Source organism: Rattus norvegicus, chromosome 3, assembly GCF_036323735.1.
Source record: "Rattus norvegicus strain BN/NHsdMcwi chromosome 3, GRCr8, whole genome shotgun sequence".
In the NCBI taxonomy this organism is placed as follows: Eukaryota; Metazoa; Chordata; class Mammalia; order Rodentia; family Muridae; genus Rattus; species Rattus norvegicus.
The window spans coordinates 49,167,242-49,185,233 of NC_086021.1; the positions used below are offsets into that span (position 1 = coordinate 49,167,242).

At 40.3% G+C, this 17,992-nt stretch overlaps 1 protein-coding gene and 1 long non-coding RNA gene across 25 annotated transcripts in view; one reads left to right on the forward strand and one right to left on the reverse strand.

Annotated features, from left to right (window-relative positions):
- Positions 1–14,010, forward strand: part of LOC134486357 (uncharacterized) — a 34,973-nt gene extending 20,963 nt beyond the window's left edge. Inside the window, exon 2 of the long non-coding RNA XR_010065179.1 lies at positions 13,688–14,010. This is a non-coding gene — a long non-coding RNA (uncharacterized LOC134486357). The remainder of the gene's footprint in view (positions 1–13,687) is intronic.
- The window catches only part of Gtdc1 (glycosyltransferase-like domain containing 1), a 395,485-nt gene continuing 386,361 nt past the window's right edge, over positions 8,869–17,992 (reverse strand). For 18 of the 24 annotated variants that reach the window (XM_063284086.1, XM_063284099.1, XM_063284085.1 and 15 more), the window contains 3 exons: positions 15,693–15,763; positions 14,901–14,992; positions 8,877–10,001 (listed from right to left, as the gene is read on the reverse strand). In XM_063284086.1, coding sequence (XP_063140156.1) covers positions 9,918–10,001; positions 14,901–14,992; positions 15,693–15,763 — 247 coding nt within the window. In that variant the 3' untranslated portion in view covers positions 8,877–9,917. The other 6 variants (NM_001024274.2, NM_001393689.1, XM_063284082.1 and 3 more) reach the window with 5 other exon arrangements.

The following is a 17,992-nucleotide window of genomic DNA, read 5'->3' on the forward strand; positions in this document are numbered from 1 at the left end:
TGCTCACTGCTTTGTTAACATAGAAATTATACAATGCTGACATTTATTTAAATTTTAAAAAGAAAACAACAGTGTGCATGGAAATAAAGCAAACTAAAATCAACAGAGAAACAGGCTCTGCGTGCTTACCACCTACAGTGGCACTGGCCTGGTGAAGGGAAGGCATAATGGGTTGAAGAACAAATTGTAGCTTAGCAGGCCTAATCCTTAGCACTCCAAAGGCTCATTTAACACCTCTCTGTAAACAACGGATATTTATTCCATAATTGGCTATTTGACCATCAGTGTTCATTTACTATGTAACCTGCTATTATGGAGTTAAAAGAAGTTCCCCTTCATTGGCTTGACAGCTTTCATAGTAGTGAAAGTGTCTTTCAGTTTTAAACACACACACACACACACACACACACACACTTCACACTTTTCTCTGGTGACATTGTGGTCAGAGAGAAAAGGGAATGTATCAGATCTCAATTTCATTCCCAGAGATGTTTTTCTAAATAATAGTTTTAACCCTTTCTCCCGTTTGGAAGGGCAACATGTCTGTTGTTCTGTACAAAATAGAAGGTGCTTCCTTTCCAAACACTATTCTGAGCTTTGCAAAGTTTGCTGTGAGGCATCAGTAAGGAACCAGCTCCTTCAGTCCCTTTTGGATCCCGAAAGCCCCATCATTGCTCTCTCTTTATTGTCCCCTCTAAGTATACTCACCACATTCTCGGGCAGCTCTCCTGGGATAGGCTCTGATAGGCCACCCTCTTTCGGACTCTTTTGTGTGTAGGGATGGAATATGGATTTTCCTCACGTTTGGACAATCTACTCAGATCTTGCATCTACAATTCGAGGAGTATTTCAAATCCTCTGGAGGAAAACGTTTCGTGATGTCAGAGAACGTCACCAGCACTCTGGGTTAACTGGGTAACCTTTGGGGTCCAGCTGAACTTCACTTTTGCATGCAACCTATTTTTTGGTGAAAAAGAGGGAGGCTAACATAGACTTCAACTATATACGATGTAATTAATGCTACATGGGATAGGAAGGGAAAGGCCACTGTTGGTACCGGGGAATGGGAACCCTTTTTTCCTTCACACGTGTTTCTTTCTTTACACGTACACACTTGAATAGGTAATAATATGAGGCACTTGTGTGGAAATGCTTTTTAAGCAATTAGAAGTTTGAAAATACAAAACAATTTTCCCACCTCTCCCAAACTTAGAGCAAGTGAAAGACAAATTGACGAGCTGCTTCTAAAGACTTTCTGCCCAAAAGAATCGCTTTAAATACTCCGTGCCCCTACCCTCCTATAAACAACCCGCGTGGTTAGGCAGGGAAACAGTTTATAATCTCTGGTATAGGAATGGTCTACATGGGAGAAAAAAAATCAACAACCAGAAAATCAACCCAACAACATTCGTTCTGGGCATGTGATTTAAATCAGAGTCTGTCAAGGCCAGCGTGGAGAGGAGTGTTTGAAATCCTATAGCCCGTGATCTTTGCTGTAGTCCCGGTGCCCATTGCACATCTCTACTGGGGTTTGCATTGGCCAAACTTAAAACAACTGTGCCTGTGTGTGTGTGTGTGTGTGTGTGTGTGTGTGTGTGTGTGTGTGTGTGTGTGTGTGTTCGCGCGCGCGCGCGTGTGCGCGTAAGAAGCAGCAGTTCTTGTCTGCCCCGTGCATCTTCTGTTCACGCGCCAAGGGCTGAGCGTAGCCACCTCAGAACCCGGTCCCCAGCGCAGTGCCGGTGAGCAGGCAGGGATGCTGAAGCCGGAGTCGGCGTAACGCGGGGTACCCTGGACTCGCGACTCCGCGGGCTCCAGAGGCTGCGGCGCCCGGCCCTGCGCTTGCGAGGGCGCGAGGAAACTCTTCGGTGTCCTGCCTTTGAGCGCCAAGGCGACGCTTGCCCTAGTCCTTTTGCGCCGAGCTGAGCGAGCTGTCAAGGGCAGAAGCCATCTGATCCTCGGGGATGCTCTGCTACCAGCGACCCCAGGCCCGTACAGCACAGAGGACCGCGGCAGTGCTCCATCAGTACTCTCTGGCCGGGCATCCCGCGACGCGGCCAGGAAAGTCCCAGACTGCAGCAAGGGTCAGACCCCACCGAGGGTAGAGAATTGGTGCTGGGCGGGAGGGAAGACCGAGGTGGCAAGCCCCAGACAAGGGATCCTTAATTACAGATAAAAGTCACACAAAACCGTACGCTACATTTTCCACGTGTCAGCTGCTGGCCGCGACAAAAAGAAACAGAACACGAAGGGGGGTGGTCCCCATTTATAATGTGTGCAATGTAAAATGCATGAGGTAGTGACTATGGGTAGGTGGTGCCTGGGGCCACATCGCAGCTGCACATTCGGTGGTGTAGGAGGACAGTTTGCTGATGCACCCAGAGGTCTGAGGAACCTCTTACAGAAAAAGACTATAAATACTCTGCTCCAGCATGTTCTGCTGCTTTAAAACTTCATTATTCATACATTTTTAAGTTCTAAAATTTGGTGCTTAAAGTGTTGCAATTTATCTTCAGTAATATCTTTACAACACACACACACACACACACACACACACACACACACACACACACACACACCCCAGATTTTATTTTGCAGTTCCGTAGCTTCCATTTTATTGGCTTGGTACCGCCTACTAGAAATATAGGGGCAAAGCCAACAGAATGAAATCTAGGGAAAGCAGCAGTAAGCACAACAGTTCTCTGTGCCTCTCTGGATCAACTGGAAAAAGGATACTCTTGCTTCTTTTCCTTTTAATTAGTCACGATCCCCCAAACGATCTCCACCCTGCCCCTGGGCTTTAAGATAGAGGTCACTCAGCTATGTCCTGAGTTCTGCAAAGAAGGTACTTGTGCAAGACTCCCTGGCTCAGCGTCATTACAAACCTCTAGTCCTTCTTCCTGACTGCCAATCGGAAAATACACTAAAAAAGGCTAAATGACCTCTGAAATCATACCACCAACCTGGGTTCCCTTTTGGATTTTCTGGCACTGCTGTATCAGTTCAGAAGCACAGGGGTTGGTCTGCCCGCACATCACCAGCTACACCGAAGGCAATAAGGCCACACAACCCTTAGTCATTTTACCAACCTCTCCCCCTCACAGGAGTAGCTCTCTTTTCAACTGTATTTTCCTCCAACAACACTATTTTTTTTCCCTACAGTACTTTAGGAAAAAAAAATTCCAAATGGTTTTTCATGTGGCTCCAGTTAAGTGATTTGCCCACACCCCAAATCATACCATTTGCATTCAAGATTAAGAGCTGCATATCAGTGACTCTTAAATACCTTCTGATGCATCATTTCAATTTAAATGATCCTGACATTATTGGGCAGGCAAATGCCTGAACCAAGATGTATGTGGACTGGCTGCAGCCAGAAGACAGTCCTGCAGTTGGACAGTTGAAGTCAGAGAGACATCTTTTTCACTTTCCACAAACAGTCTAGGAGATTAACAGATCACACAAGATTTTGTCCCTTCCCTACTTTCGGACGAAGCTTTAGGTGAATGCTACAGAACCTCTCTAGCATCCATTGCTGCAAAGCTAGCCACACCCTCTGCACATTCAGGCTTTATTTCTCAGAAAAGCAAGGTAAAAGCACATTGGGAGACTGCGTTTTTACAGCTCTCCCTTGTGTGCATCGTCCCATTGCCCTTGATTTAGACGAGTTGCTAATTCTTACCACCCACTGATGAGTGGGGCAGGCTTCAGTTTATATTAACAAATGATGCTCACGAATAGGTTTCTAGATGCCAGAGTAAAGATTTCTTCATTGTTTAATGGGTGGAGAAAGGAGAACGGCAATAAAACCGGCTCTTAAGTCACTCGGAATCCAGCTTCACACATCGAGAGGATTTCTGTTTCTGTTTTGAATGGACTTCTTATTTCTCTTTAAGTTCTCATTTTTTTTTTTAATACTCAACTTTGTGCATGGCTTCAAACTCAGTTTTCTTTCCTAGTTTTAAGTGTTTATAACTGTCCATATTTACCCCCTCCTCCCCTGAAGAATTTCACAATAAATCCCTGCACCAAATAAATTAAAATCAGCAACTTCAGACACTCAAGGAAGAGACATTAATCCACTTAGTAAAATACCCAGAACTCCCCCTCTCAATTTCAGCCCTTTTTAATGTAACGTTAGTAATTGCAGCTGGCTCCTTACGCTTCCAACCCTCCCTTCTATTCTGAATCATATTGGCCTTGTTTAACCTTCATTTCCTCTCCTACCCCCCACATTTGTCCACATACTTTTCTTTGACCGGGATTCTTTCTCTCTGCTGCCTGGATTGAAGGCAAAAAGAATGGAGCTAGGAGCTTAGTCCTTTCTGGTAAATTCTTGTCCTATGTCTCCGCTCCACTATTAGTGCTTTGTAAGTTTTAGACATCCTCCGGCTATTTAGTTACTGCTCTGCATTCCCTTGATTGATCACTAAGTTCTTTGGGTTTTTTCAGAACTGCTCCATAATCCTGAAGCAACAGCCTTTTCTTGGCATGTTCTTTGGAATGTCTTTCCTGGCAAGGACAGGCATTTTGGTTTGACTGCAATTCTTAAGTTCAATTCAAAGCTAATTTGTTCAGTTAGGCTTTTGCTAGGACCGGCTCTGCTTCTCACTTCTCAGTCCTTCAGTGGTGTACGGAGGGTGGGCTATAAGAACAAGATGTAATAGAGTTACATTGTACTTGATTATCAGTTCTCAAAACCAGCTGCATGCTTTGATATCTGTGTAAGGAAATATCAGAAGATAATACGCCATTGGTATTTATTACTCTATAATTAAGGATGTGTCAGTGTTTTCCTCTAAAAAAAATAACCTCTATTTTCAGAAATTCATATCTCAGGCATAAATTTCCCTATGAATTAGAGTGTAATACCATATCAGAAGTTGCTTCTTTTTAAGTTACTCCTCCGTTCTTTCTCTTCCTGAGGAAATACAATTCAGGATGCTGTTCCTTAGTTATCTACTGGGGATGAGAGAAAATAGACCTAGCAACACACAAATGAAGGAGCTGCCAGCATCAGCGGCCCCCATGGGCCCCTGCCTCTGAGAGAATGGGGGGCTACCCTTCACAGCTTTCATCCTTTGAAGGGTGTGCAACTTCATCCTTTTAGACTTAAAAGACAGCAGAGAAGAGTCAGTTCAGGAATGTCGCAGGTGGCATTTGGGGTTCCTAGCACCAGGCATCAGTGCTTTCACACTGCTCTCCTTTTGTTCATTTAGAATGCATACATGGCGAGAACAAGCATGGGACATGTCTGTAGTAGGGTACTGGCAACTTACCACTCCACGCTTCTTCTGACAGCCACCGATGGGAGAACACAGCAAGCCAGCAGTTGAAGACACACTTTCAACTATCCCTTCTTTTTAGGACTTGATCAATGGAATCGACTACAAACTCAAGAAGGAGCCTAGACACATCTGAGTCTCAGGTGTGTCTCTGCCTCCGGGGACCTAAAGCGGCACAGTGTCTCCTTAGGGCTCCAGATTCTCATAAGCAAATTAAATTCAATTGTGAGGTCATGGAGACACATGCTGGTCCATGTTGATGAATCCAGCCCAATGTAAACATACAGAGACTGGTGGAGATTGTTCCAGACATCATGAACATTCAAGGGCCAGGTAACAGCAATCAAAAATACAAAAATACTGGCCACACTTGGTCTCTCCCGTGACAAAGTGAGGACCAACCGAGTAATCCAATGTGAACTTGGTGTTTCTCTAAAGATCAAATTCTCTCTCTTTCTGGAGCTCTAATACAGTCTGGTTCTTAGGTATGTTGGTCTGGTTTAATTTTCTCAGTTTTGAATTGGTACTAGGAACATTAAAAATTCAAATAAAAATGACCACATTCCAAAAACCAAGGTCACAGGAGTATGTTTTCCCAGTAGGAGGGACATCCAGCACTCTACAGTCTCTTTAAACACAGCAACAGACAGTTATAGAAACATTATAGATTATCTCTTAAAACTACCAATCCAGAGCTTCTGGGGTTGAAAATCAGATGGACGAGCTCTGGAAACAGGAAGCTGGGAAGTGTTGCCAGGATCTCTGTATGTTCAAGACAAAGGCAAGATACTTGGGCACACCATGGGTAGTAAAGTCTGACTTTGTCCATGAGATGATTCACATTTAGGCTACAGGGAAGTCTTTGACTCCAGGTAAGTGAAGGGACCTTTTCTCATTAATAGTTTTTTTTTTGGGGGGGGGGGCACTTTCTATGGAGAAATAATGTTTTCCTGATTTTAGGAAGTCAAGAAAGTCAAAATGGGCACCAAGCCCTTACCATTGGCTGCTCAAAGTGTGTCAAAGGGGACACCAACTCATAGCATCAATAATAACATTTAAGATACACAAAGATGCAGAAATCAAGAGTAAGAATGAGCCAGTGCGGAGGAGCACGTCAACCAGAGTGGCTGAGCCTCTACTGCAAGTCTGTCCCTTTTGTACCAGAACTCCAAAGGAACAGTTGTAGACTCAGAGCTAATACTCACCTTTCTGTGCAGAATTTTAATCACATATTTCCTTTCTTTGAACAACAGGTAGAGCTGCTTGTTTTAAAACTTCCTGAATTGCATTTTAATGAATGCTTTAATGGAAGATGTCCCGTATCTCAATTCAGGTTTTAGGGTGAAACACATCTCCTGTGACGTTTATAATATACCCTCTTCGTGGTTAAACATCACATGTGACAATGAACACCCCATCCAGTTTTCCTCCAGTTAGAGGCAGTGGAGGTGAGACTTGTTAACATTCTGAAGAAGAACAGAAAGCACAGAACATGTCAGCATTAGAGGACATCAGGGAAGCATTTGAAGACCGGCTCTACCACCCATGGGAAGGATCTTGAGGCTCACATGAAATCTTTTTTGTGGCTCGTGATATTTCTGGGTAGCAGATGCTTTCTCAAAAACAGATTTTACTTTTAAAAATATCAAATATAATTAACACTTTCAACATAAAATGAAGTCTTTGCTTCCAGATGCATTTCAAGGTGTTGAAATCAATCCATGCGGCCTTCTATGGCTAAGAGTTTTCGCTATATTATTGGTTTTATTGTCCCTTCTATGTGCCATGTCTGAAGACTTGGGAATAAGAGCAGGACATTTAAACTTTACTGTGTATGAAAGATGCCTACTAAGGAGGAATGTTTTGATAGTCTTTTGAACTATCCTGACCAATATGGTGTAACTTATGAGGTTAAGAACTATATATACTAGTACCCCTTTGAAAAAAAACAGAGTAGGTAAAAACGGTGTAAGCATCCTAGACACTGCATTAAGTTTTTGAGAAGGGGTAAACCTTTTAAACATGTTTAAAACAAACAAACAAACAAACAACAACAAAGCAAAATAGAATTGTTTGCAAAAGCTCAAAAGTTTCAATAAAGAAAACCCAACATACTAAGCCCAGGAAATACTGGGGTGATTTAGCCTCTCTTTTAAGATAATGACGAGTTCTATCTTCCCAGTTATTCCCTCACCGGGAGTATCACTGGCTTGTTTAGAACCACCCCCATCACGTCACAGGTACTGAGAAGTACATGTGTCAACAAAGCCTTTTCTTATTTAGATGCAGCAATATATCAAATGTGAATGTATAGTTTTTCATACGAGGTGACTAGAATGTCGATTCTTATCCTGTATAGAAGGACGAGGACAGGGGAAGGCATACATTAATTTGATTTATGAGTGAGGGGGAAATCCCATGCAAAAGTTATGTAGAGTATCATTATCATAGTTGCCCCAAATCAGGAAAGCAGGGCTAAGATGTAGCTTGATTCGTAGAGTTTGTCTGGCATGAATAAAGCTCTGGGTTCTAATCTTCCAGCATCACATAAGCCATGGTAGTACAAATTCTAGCACCTGGAGGCAGGAAAGAGGACAGAGGGCTCAAGGTCACTCTGGACTGTAAAATGAGTTTGAGAGGAACTGGGGGAACAGAAGACTTTATTTTAGAAAACAATAAGACAGGAACTATTTAAGTATTTGGGACATATTCTCTGAAGTTATTTAATTTTCTCCGGCCATTAACTAGTTAAAATGCACCATAGCAAACCAGAGAAACAACCCATTCTTTCTTGGCCATGTGTGAAAGACCTTTTTGATGGGTCATCCTTACTTTATTCTGAATTCTAAAGTCTTAGACAGAAAGGATTTCTGAGAGTTTCTGAGCCCTTTAGTTTGTGTGCAGGGTTGGGTGAGGTGTCTTTGTCTAGTGGCTTCCTTGTAGGCTAGGACAAGACAGTGACATAGTGGCCCCGCATACTATGGTTCTCATAGCAGGTGAGAATGACTTACTCCACACATCTTGCTGTTTCTGCTGCTTCCACTCCCTCCTTTGAAATCTGCAGCTCTGAAGAATTTCATGCCTGGTACACTGATCTACATGACTGTCTTTACCCTGAGGACTGTGTGTGGTTCCTAACCCTGATTGATTTTCTGATTTCTATTTTGATACCTATCACATGGGCTCTGTAGGATTCAGTACAACCATCTGCTCCGTCTTGGATGCCTGTTAGACCACCCAGCTCCTCTAGAGAACGGGGCTGGCCCTTGTCTGGTCATCTCTCTCTGGTTTTTCTTGCTCTGCAGTATAGAGAACTTATTCACTTCAATAGCCGGGGAAGCTACAATTTACCTGTTAGTAAACAGAAGATGGTTTATCAACAGACTTTACCTTAATGACTACAAATGTTTACCTCCTGCTTTCCAGAATGCAAAGAAAGTCTTGGAAATGTCATAATATGTAACAAACATTTGCAACACAGATCCTTGTTCATCTTTACAAGAGACAATTGTATTCTGTCTTCACTGACACAAGAAAACATTCAGTAAAAAACACAGATAGGTGCACACACTTAGACGCAAATGAATATGCTAATTAAAATTGCAGCGGGCAGTTTATTAAAAATTTATTTTACAATCCAGCCATTTAAAACATCTTTACACCAACAAACAGAGCAGCCTGACTCCAAGAATCATAAGTGACTTATCTTAAAAGGAATATATTTATAGTTGGATGCAAGTATTTTTGAGGAATTTTGTACCAAATTATGTTTTGTTATGAGCATTTTGATTTTTCTCTTTTTACCCACAGGGAAAAATTTTAAAACAAGTATCTCGTGTTCATTTTATGGATGAGAGGACTTCACTCACTGAATCTGCCATGTTTGTCCGAATTACAGCTGTTTATCTTGCAAGTTTCTTTAAGATTAATTAAATGCAAATGAAACCCTGTGAATCATGGGAATACCTGCCAGACCCCTTATTAATACCTTCACTTAAACCTCCTTTGCCAGAGAGTCATTAATTTGCTAAAAGAAAAGTGCTAAAGCAGTCCTTTGCCTACAGCAGCTTTGAGATGGCTACCCAATTAGTTCGGTAGCATTCTGATCCTCTTTCTAGGCCCCGTGGCCCTTTGAGGACACAAGAAGGCTCCGATGATAACCTGGCAACCCAGGTAGAAACTCGGCCAAGTGTGAGTGTTTGAAGCTGCAGTTTGGCTGCCATCGTGTCGGCAGAGAGAAAGAATTCAGGCACCATGTCATCCAGTACAAAGGATAAAAACGGATTCAACCGGAAATTCAATGTGGCACCACATATGGGATACATGAGTGCGGTTATACAACAGGCCACATATTTTTTTTTGAACAGTCTCCTACATGTGATGCCGAGGACATGTGTAACCATCATAGCGTCTCTAGGAATCTGTATTTAATTTGCGTTGGGGTGGTGGCAGGGATTGGAGATCTGAAGCTGCCACAGGTTTGTGGCAGATGGCTCTGTGTCAGCTATGACAAGCAGCCAGGCTCGGCTTCCTCTGCAGATTTTCTTTTCTCTCTGATCAGGTAAATATGGGCACACTCTGGAAAGTTCTTCAGATTCTGCCTTAGGCTGCAAGTTTGCGACTTAGCCCCATCTGTCACAAATCTTCCCTGGGTTCTGTTGTGAGCAGAGACCTGAATTTACCATGTAGGGCTGCCCAAGAAAATGGAGCCACTTCACCCTGTAAGAAGGGGAGGAAGAGATTAGAAAGCAGTGAATAAGCACAGAGAAAAGAGAACTCGGAAACTCATGCTGCAAACTTACTTCGTCTTTCCAACTCTAACCCCAAAGCCACCAAGTCCCATCACCCCGAGATTGCTGGCTTCTGACTGCTTCAGCATCACTGCGTTTTAATTGTGGGAGGAAGCAGTTTGCACATGGGGACACTGCTGCACACATTCCCTGGTTCATGCCATAGATGACTGCTCTTAGAAGTTTACCACCTGTCTTAACTTGTGTACAAAAGGTATCCAGTGCTCTTAATTCACAGTGTTGCCAATGTGAATTCTCCTCTTGAGCAGCAAGGACAACGAGACAAACGCTTTCACTAGGACACGGGGTTCATAAGCTGCTTCCATTCCCAAATGGGGTTCATTCATGATTTCATTAGGGCACTTGCTCAGGCAAATGCTATTACGGTTGAAAAAAAAATCCAGAACTGCACATGAGTAACCCACAGGCCAAGAACCTACCTATGGAGAAAGGTGAACTGGCCAAAACAGAGGAGAGGAGAGGTGGGAAGGGGAGAAGAGGGGAGAGGGGACGGGAGGGAAGAGGCGAGGGGAGAGTAGATGGAGAATAACAGTAGATGGGAAATAGGAAAAAGGAGAGAAAGAGCTTAAGACTGAGACTTGGCATTACAGATTACTTGGTGCTCAGAGATTTTCTAAGTCTTTAAGATAACACTATAGACCTTTGCGTTTTCTAAGGAAAAAGCAAGACTTCAGAATAGTGCTAACAGTGCTGGGAAACACCTTGTCCATAGTTAGACTATAGACTCAAATTAAAAATATGACCATCTCTTGACGAGAACTTAGAAGCAGCATGGCTGTGGTTTGGATGGCTGGAGCTTGACAGAATTAAGACAACTGCAAATGGCTTTTCTGGGCATCGAGTCTGCTTTGTAAGCATAATTACTGTTTGGAGTTAGTTTTAGACAAAAATCTGAAAATTCTTTCCTTCAAATAATAGATTTTATAGGTCTCAACTGTTGAAAACTTAAAAAGGACAGAGTATAAATCAGTTACCTTCTGAAAACCTTAAACTACAGGCCACTCTCAAAAAGTAAGAAGATTCAGTTTTCCTTTTCCCTGAAATACAAACACCCACAAAAACATACAAATGTAGACACACACACACACACACACACACACACACACGCACACGCACGCGCATGTGCACACACACATGCATACACACACACATGCACACACAGACACATGCAGATACACATATATAGACACAAAAAACATACACACATATACATACAGACACATGTACACACCCATGAAGATACATACATACACACACAGACACTTGCACAGGTACATGTGCACATGTGCAAGCACAGATACACACAGACATACACATTTGCACATACCACCTATGCTCACAACCCATTACTCAGGTTGTAAGTCAAAACAAGTGAAGAACAGGGTACACATGATGTCTTCAGGTGATGTCCACCTCACATACCAGCTCTAGCATGCTCCTGTTCTATTTGCAATACTCATCATAAGGGGCCATCTCTTTTTTCAAAGCGTTTTAAAATAAGAGGAAGAAAAGTTATTTAAAAGCAAAAAGTGCTAGTCTCACACAGCTATTAGAGTACTGAAGTGACTCACAGGTTAAAAGAGAGGCAAAGGTCCAGACTTGCTTGTAGAAAGGATACAGCTGGTACTGTAAAAGTCAATCTACCTGTCTGTCATACTAGAAATCTGTTTACAGTAGCTGAGTGGTCTAGAGGGGCTCTTACTGTGAGAGAAATTAAACTTTTTTCCTTATGGAAGTATATGGTTACTGTAATTTGGTACCTGGAGCAAGACACAGCTTAATGCTAGGAAAAAGTTATAGTCAAAACCTGTATGGAATTCATACATGTAAACTTTTAAAAAAAGTGGTTTTTAGGCCTTTTAAAGCAATAAAAATGTTTTAGATTTTAAGATTATTAAAAAACATTTATGTTTTACATGTATTCAATGATTTTGTATGTCTGTGTGTGTGTGTCAGAGAGAGAGAGAGAGAGAGAGAGAGAGAGAGAGAGAGAGAGAACACAGACACACAGAGAGAGAGAGAGAGAAGACAGACACAGAGAGAGAGAGAGACAGACAGACAGACAGACAGGGAGACAGATAAATATATATACATACTACATGCACACACATATACATTCATACATACACACACACAGATACATACATATGTATGGAGGTATGGCCTAAATCATTCAGGTGAAAAGGTCATAGGGTTCTAATGCAGGAAGTCATTTTGAGAAACACCAAGAGTAAATCAGTTCTGCTTCAAATCCTGCTGCAACTGATAGCCCCACCTCTCAATCATATTGATGTGTAATGCTTCAGATAAGGAAATTAGTACTTTCTTAGATATCAGTGATAACTGTACCTAAACTTAGCATTTTCTTATATAAAATATTACTTATTATATGAAATTATAAGATAATTCATATAAGAAATTATATATTAATAGCTTTACCCCTGTCATTAACCTTCTAAGTGTGACCCCACATGAAAAAGTCTATGCCAAGATAAACTCTATAAGGTACAAAGCCCGAAAAGCTTTAAACACCAACCTTTAACAATAAGAAAAGATGTAAACCATAAAAGAAAGAAATTGAGGAATCCAGTGACAATCTGTCCAGAGCTGTCCAATGGCAGGAAATAAAAGAAAGAAGAGAAAAGAAAAGACTTTAAAAAGTCCTTGCCTAAGTTAAGTAATGGAGGCTGCTCTGCAGGGGACTGAGTCTCTCTTACCAGAGAGAGCAAAGCTACCTGTGAATGGACAGGAACAGAAGGGCAGCACTGAAGCCACCACTGGGATCCAGGGTCTTTTGGTCAATTCATTCTTACTTGTATGACCTGTGTAACTAAAGAACCAAACCTGAGACCATTCCTAGCGTTTTTAATCTAGTGCCTCATAATGGGCCATTTGTCTTAAAGCTCTCAACTACTTATGATTTTAGATACACCTCTTTACATTTGGAGAATAATTTTTGATACAATTATCACTAATATCTATCAATGAGGACATACATGAAGGTGTATCATAGATTTTAAAATTAAAGTATATTGCAAAAATATATGTGTAAATTCTTACAGATTAGTAATTTATAAAACATTGAGTTGCAGGGTTTATCATGTGAAGACTAGAACTTTCCATCAGGGCTAAAATGTAGCAGTTCAAGTATGAGTTATTTTTTTAAGTACGTGAAGAATTTTGTATATTAACATCATACACCAAGCTAACATTCCTTCAGGTTTTTTTCTATTTATTTGTAAAATAAACACTATATCCCAGAAGGGTGGTAATTCTATTGAAAAAGGTCAGCTAGAAATCTGTTTCCTTTCGAACTGCAGAAAATTGTTTCAGGACTTGTGAAGGCTCAGATGTAGGGAAACAGGGCTAATAGGGCTCGACCCTAACCAACATTGAAACAAATACATTTGATGGCACAACATATCTGTAAACATTTTATCAAAAATTTTTCTGAAGCATAACAAAAAATTGGTATTTTAGCTGTGAACTTAATGAAGTAGGTTCACATCACGACTATAGCATGGATCTACTTAGGCCAGAACTTTTGCTTCCTTAACTTTCATAACCTTCATGTTCTGCCTGCCTATCCCACAGGGGACTGAACGAGGCATGCTGTATGTGAACCAAAGCGCGTCTGAACTGTGGAAGGAGCGCACACTGGCAAACCGTGGAGGCCTCGACTCTTGGAGGCTTCCTGTGCACGATGCAACAGTATCCACTGTGGGAGCCTCGCTGAAGCCTGGAAGTGTGCAGTCAGCATTTTAAACCATCATGAGCTACCTTCTGAACCATCGCCAAGTTAATAGACAATGAAAGATAATGAGCTTGAAATTGGGTGTTAAATTGCATTTTTGGTTCTCTCCCTTTTTGCTGAAGTTTAACTGTTTCCTGGAGAAATAAAGTCATGTTTTCATGTAGCACTATGTAAACATGTATTTTAGGCCTTGAAACAAGGGAGAGAAAAGGCAGGAAGGTTATATATTAACAAAGAAATTACAAGTTTCTGGATTATCAAAGTACTAGATTATAAACCACATTAGTCTTATGAAAAATGAAGACACTATGGTCAAAGACATCAAAAGGTGAATTATTCATGGCCTGGAGCTCCCTCTGACCTGGAAAGCAGAGCCTACTTCAGTTCCTTATACTGTTAGGGGCTCTCCGGGCTCTCCGTGCTGTTTCGTCAGTGTTAGCGGCTGGACTCAGGTAAGGGAGAGGTGACGGCTGATGGTACTGTTTATATGACCCATTTGCCTTGACGCTTTCAGCTAAGACCCATGGACCCGACTCTAAATAAACAGAATTTTTAATGTCTCATTTTAAACAGGACGAAGGGAATTCAACTTTTGAAAGGTGTCTTTATAGTAGTTCAAAAACCAACAGCAAATTTCACTAATGTCATTTAGCTAAATTTTCGAGGACTTAAGATTTCATTATGATGGGAAGAAAGGCTTATTCTTATTAGTATAATTGTGGACTCTTTCTTTTACTTCCTTTTAAGCTAATGAGTTACATTAATCCAGGTTCATTTTTATAAGCCTCTTGAGGCTAAATGTACAGGACAGTCATCTTAGAAAACAATAAATTAAAAAGAAAGCATGTTCTGTGCATGAAGTGCACGTATTTCCTAAGACCTAGGTTAATACAACTGGCATCCAGTTTAATTAATCCTTGTTAGTGTAAGAACCAGTACCCTCCCTAGCCTGTTTCCTTTAAACATTAGTATGGTAATTAGATTTTTTAAAAAAAAATTTCTTTGTACTTAAATGTGGCATTTCTATCACGTAAATTTCTTCTCAATAGCTACCTTATAAAGATGTTTTCTTATAATGTCTGGTCTCTCACAGAAACTCTTGAGCCTTTTTGAAAGCTGTTCAGGTGTGGAATACAGATACTCAGCTGCAGGAAAAACAGATACATTTTTAATGAAACAAAAACCTCAAAGCACACACTCGATATTAGTCACTTTACTAATTAAAAATGCATATTGCTCTGTGCCGCCTCATGTTTTACATTATTTAAGCATGATTTTATAAGGTTACCTCAGCTCACAAGGATGTTTAATGCTAAATAAGACTGTGTAGTTGTGCTGTTTAGACATCTCCTCTGGGTGATTAAAATACATTATTCTAATGCAGCACAATGCATATGTGATATATTTAGTGATGAGATTTTTTCAAAGACCCAGTACTGTAGCTGTATGTACCCTGTACAACAGTTGCATATTATTAACTAGTCAATTGTTTAAAGAATTTGGTATGACTTCCAATCCTTGAATTTTCTCTGTGTATATCATTAAAAAAAAATCTGTTAGCAATTGCAGCAGTACTGACCTGCTTATAAAAATCCGTCATTATGAGATGTGTATGCTAACAATAAAGAATGCTATTTGAAAACTTGCTTTTTTTGTTATCTTAAAAGAACAGATGGTAAATATAAGCTTACTCTAATGTATTAAAACACATAAACTCTCCTTAACACTAACATGTTGACTTGCCGAATAAACAACTGCTCCTACTTAAGTTTATTTTCAAACTCTTAGTTTAGCATGAATCCTGTATTAAATCACAACAAAGAAAAAGCACATGAAAGCGGCTACCTGGAAAGATTTCAGGATAAACCAAGTCTTTGGGACAGAGTGGGTAACAGCCACAGTACACAGCTTCCAACCTGCAGAAATGTGAGAAAGAGGACAGGGCAGCAGGCATGAGCACCACAGTCAGAAGGATCTGTCTAAGAGAGCAGTGAGAGCCCAGAGCTCACGGGACCAGCATCCTGGGCGGCCCTCTCCTCCTCGATGCCAGAGCTGCTCTTTGCGAGAGTCTATTGACCATACCCGACTTCCATGGGGCAGAGCCGCCAGCATATGCTTTGTTCACTGAAGTAATCAAAGCGCAGCTCTGCATTTTTGTTGTTTCTAAAATACTGTTTAACACATTTTATAATCAGCAGATAAACATATTCAACAACATGGGAAGTATGGACAGCTTTTCTTAATAATGCTGCGAAGTCCCAGAATGTTCACTTTTCAAAAAATGTTTAAATAAAATAGCAAAATACTTTAGCAGGGAAGCCGTAGAAATGATCGAGGCTCTTTTAAAGCAGCAGAAAAAAAATTTACAATCTGTTGTGATGGGCATTTTCAGTTCAGGCTCATGCTTGGAAACAATTTGTTATTATGCAGATGTAAAACTCCAATTGTGGAAAAACTCTTGTTCAGATCATTTTAATGAACATTTTGCTTTTCTGACTAAAATCAGCTTACTTTCTATTTTATCAGAAGAGAATAGTTTCGCTCCTAAACAACCACGAAGTTGCGAGTTTTCCTAGGGACTGTGTCTGGAAGGTCTCCTCCTGTCCCTGTGGTGGGGGCTACGCAGAGGAAAGGCATCCCCCTGCAGTCTGCTAGGTTTGCATGATGGTATTGATCCGACGTATCATAAACCTGGAATATACCACTGTCATTTCTGTTGGCTAGATATTATGCAGTGAAATTCAAAACACTCTTTAAAATATGTTTATTTTATGAGAAACTTTGAATTGCATCCAAAATGTTGACCAAAGGCGGAATTTATTTTGAACTGCAGAATTTTTTCAGTCCAAGAATGATCTGAAGTCATGTCAATGTTTACCTTGTTTATTTACAGTGACAGAGTACATGCAATTTAAACTGTTTTTAAGTGGGTGATGGTTTCCCTATTTTTTTTTATGTTACACTGAAATTAGTTTAAAGAGAAAGTATTCACTTTGAGCTACAGTTTTTGGAAAGTACTAAGTTGTTATAAAACACAATAGAAATGCAAAGGTTTTAGTTACCAACTATCAACTTCAGAAGACAGGCTATCTGACCCTTTCTTAAACGTGTAAGTATTATAAGCACAGCTATAAATTACACTGTGCTGTAGTAAAAATCATAAAAATAAACGCTTGAGCATGTCAACCTCTGATGCACTTCACAAACCAAAGAAAAAAAAGCACAGTGCCTGAAGTCACTCAGTTTTAAAACGCTGTGCCAACGGAAAAGCAGATACATATGAACATTCTCTCATAATTACATAAAATTAAGAGTAAAGTCGCTGGCATTTCAGAAAGTGCAGATTATCTGCTTTTTAATAATGCATTTGAATTATTGTATATCCAAAGAGAAAAATCACAGGCTGATTTACATTTGAGTCAGCGTATGAGTATGTCCCACACTGTGTCCAAAACGCCTCTACAATAAAATATCACATAGTAAGTCATGAACAGCATTGTTTGATGTAAGAGGGAAACTTAAACAGCAATAACAACAACCTAGATTTTTGTTTTTATTTGCAAATAATCTAATTCATATTTAAGGTTCTAACTCGTTAAACAATCAGAACAATCTCTTGGCTGGTTTTGACTTGTTAAAATACTAGTGTTAATATTTAGCTTGGGATTACATTTTCAAACACATGACCAAACCTATAATATTTAAAAATAAATCACACATCATCCTCATAAGTTCCTCATAATTTTGTTATTCTGGAAAACACTCCTGATAATACAATTATTCATCATTTCGATCCTTATGCACTACCAGTTAAATAATAAATAGGGTTCCAATTGATCTATTGTTAAAATGACTAGTAAATGACCTTTTTATTCCAATTAACAAATCATCAGCTAAATCTATGAATCTTAATATTCAGATCTATTCACTTCAATTCATACAATTTATCTGCAAATAGTTGTTGGGCTTTTGATTCTAAATATAATTAGCTGATAATTTTGCTTGGCTGAATTACTTTTCTGGAGGGCCTGCAAAGGCTCTCAGTCGCATTATCTAGCAATAATGAATCTGATAGGTGAAATGCTTCACTGTAATGAGGACGAGACACAGTTGTGACACCTGAGTCTACTAATAACAGAAGACTG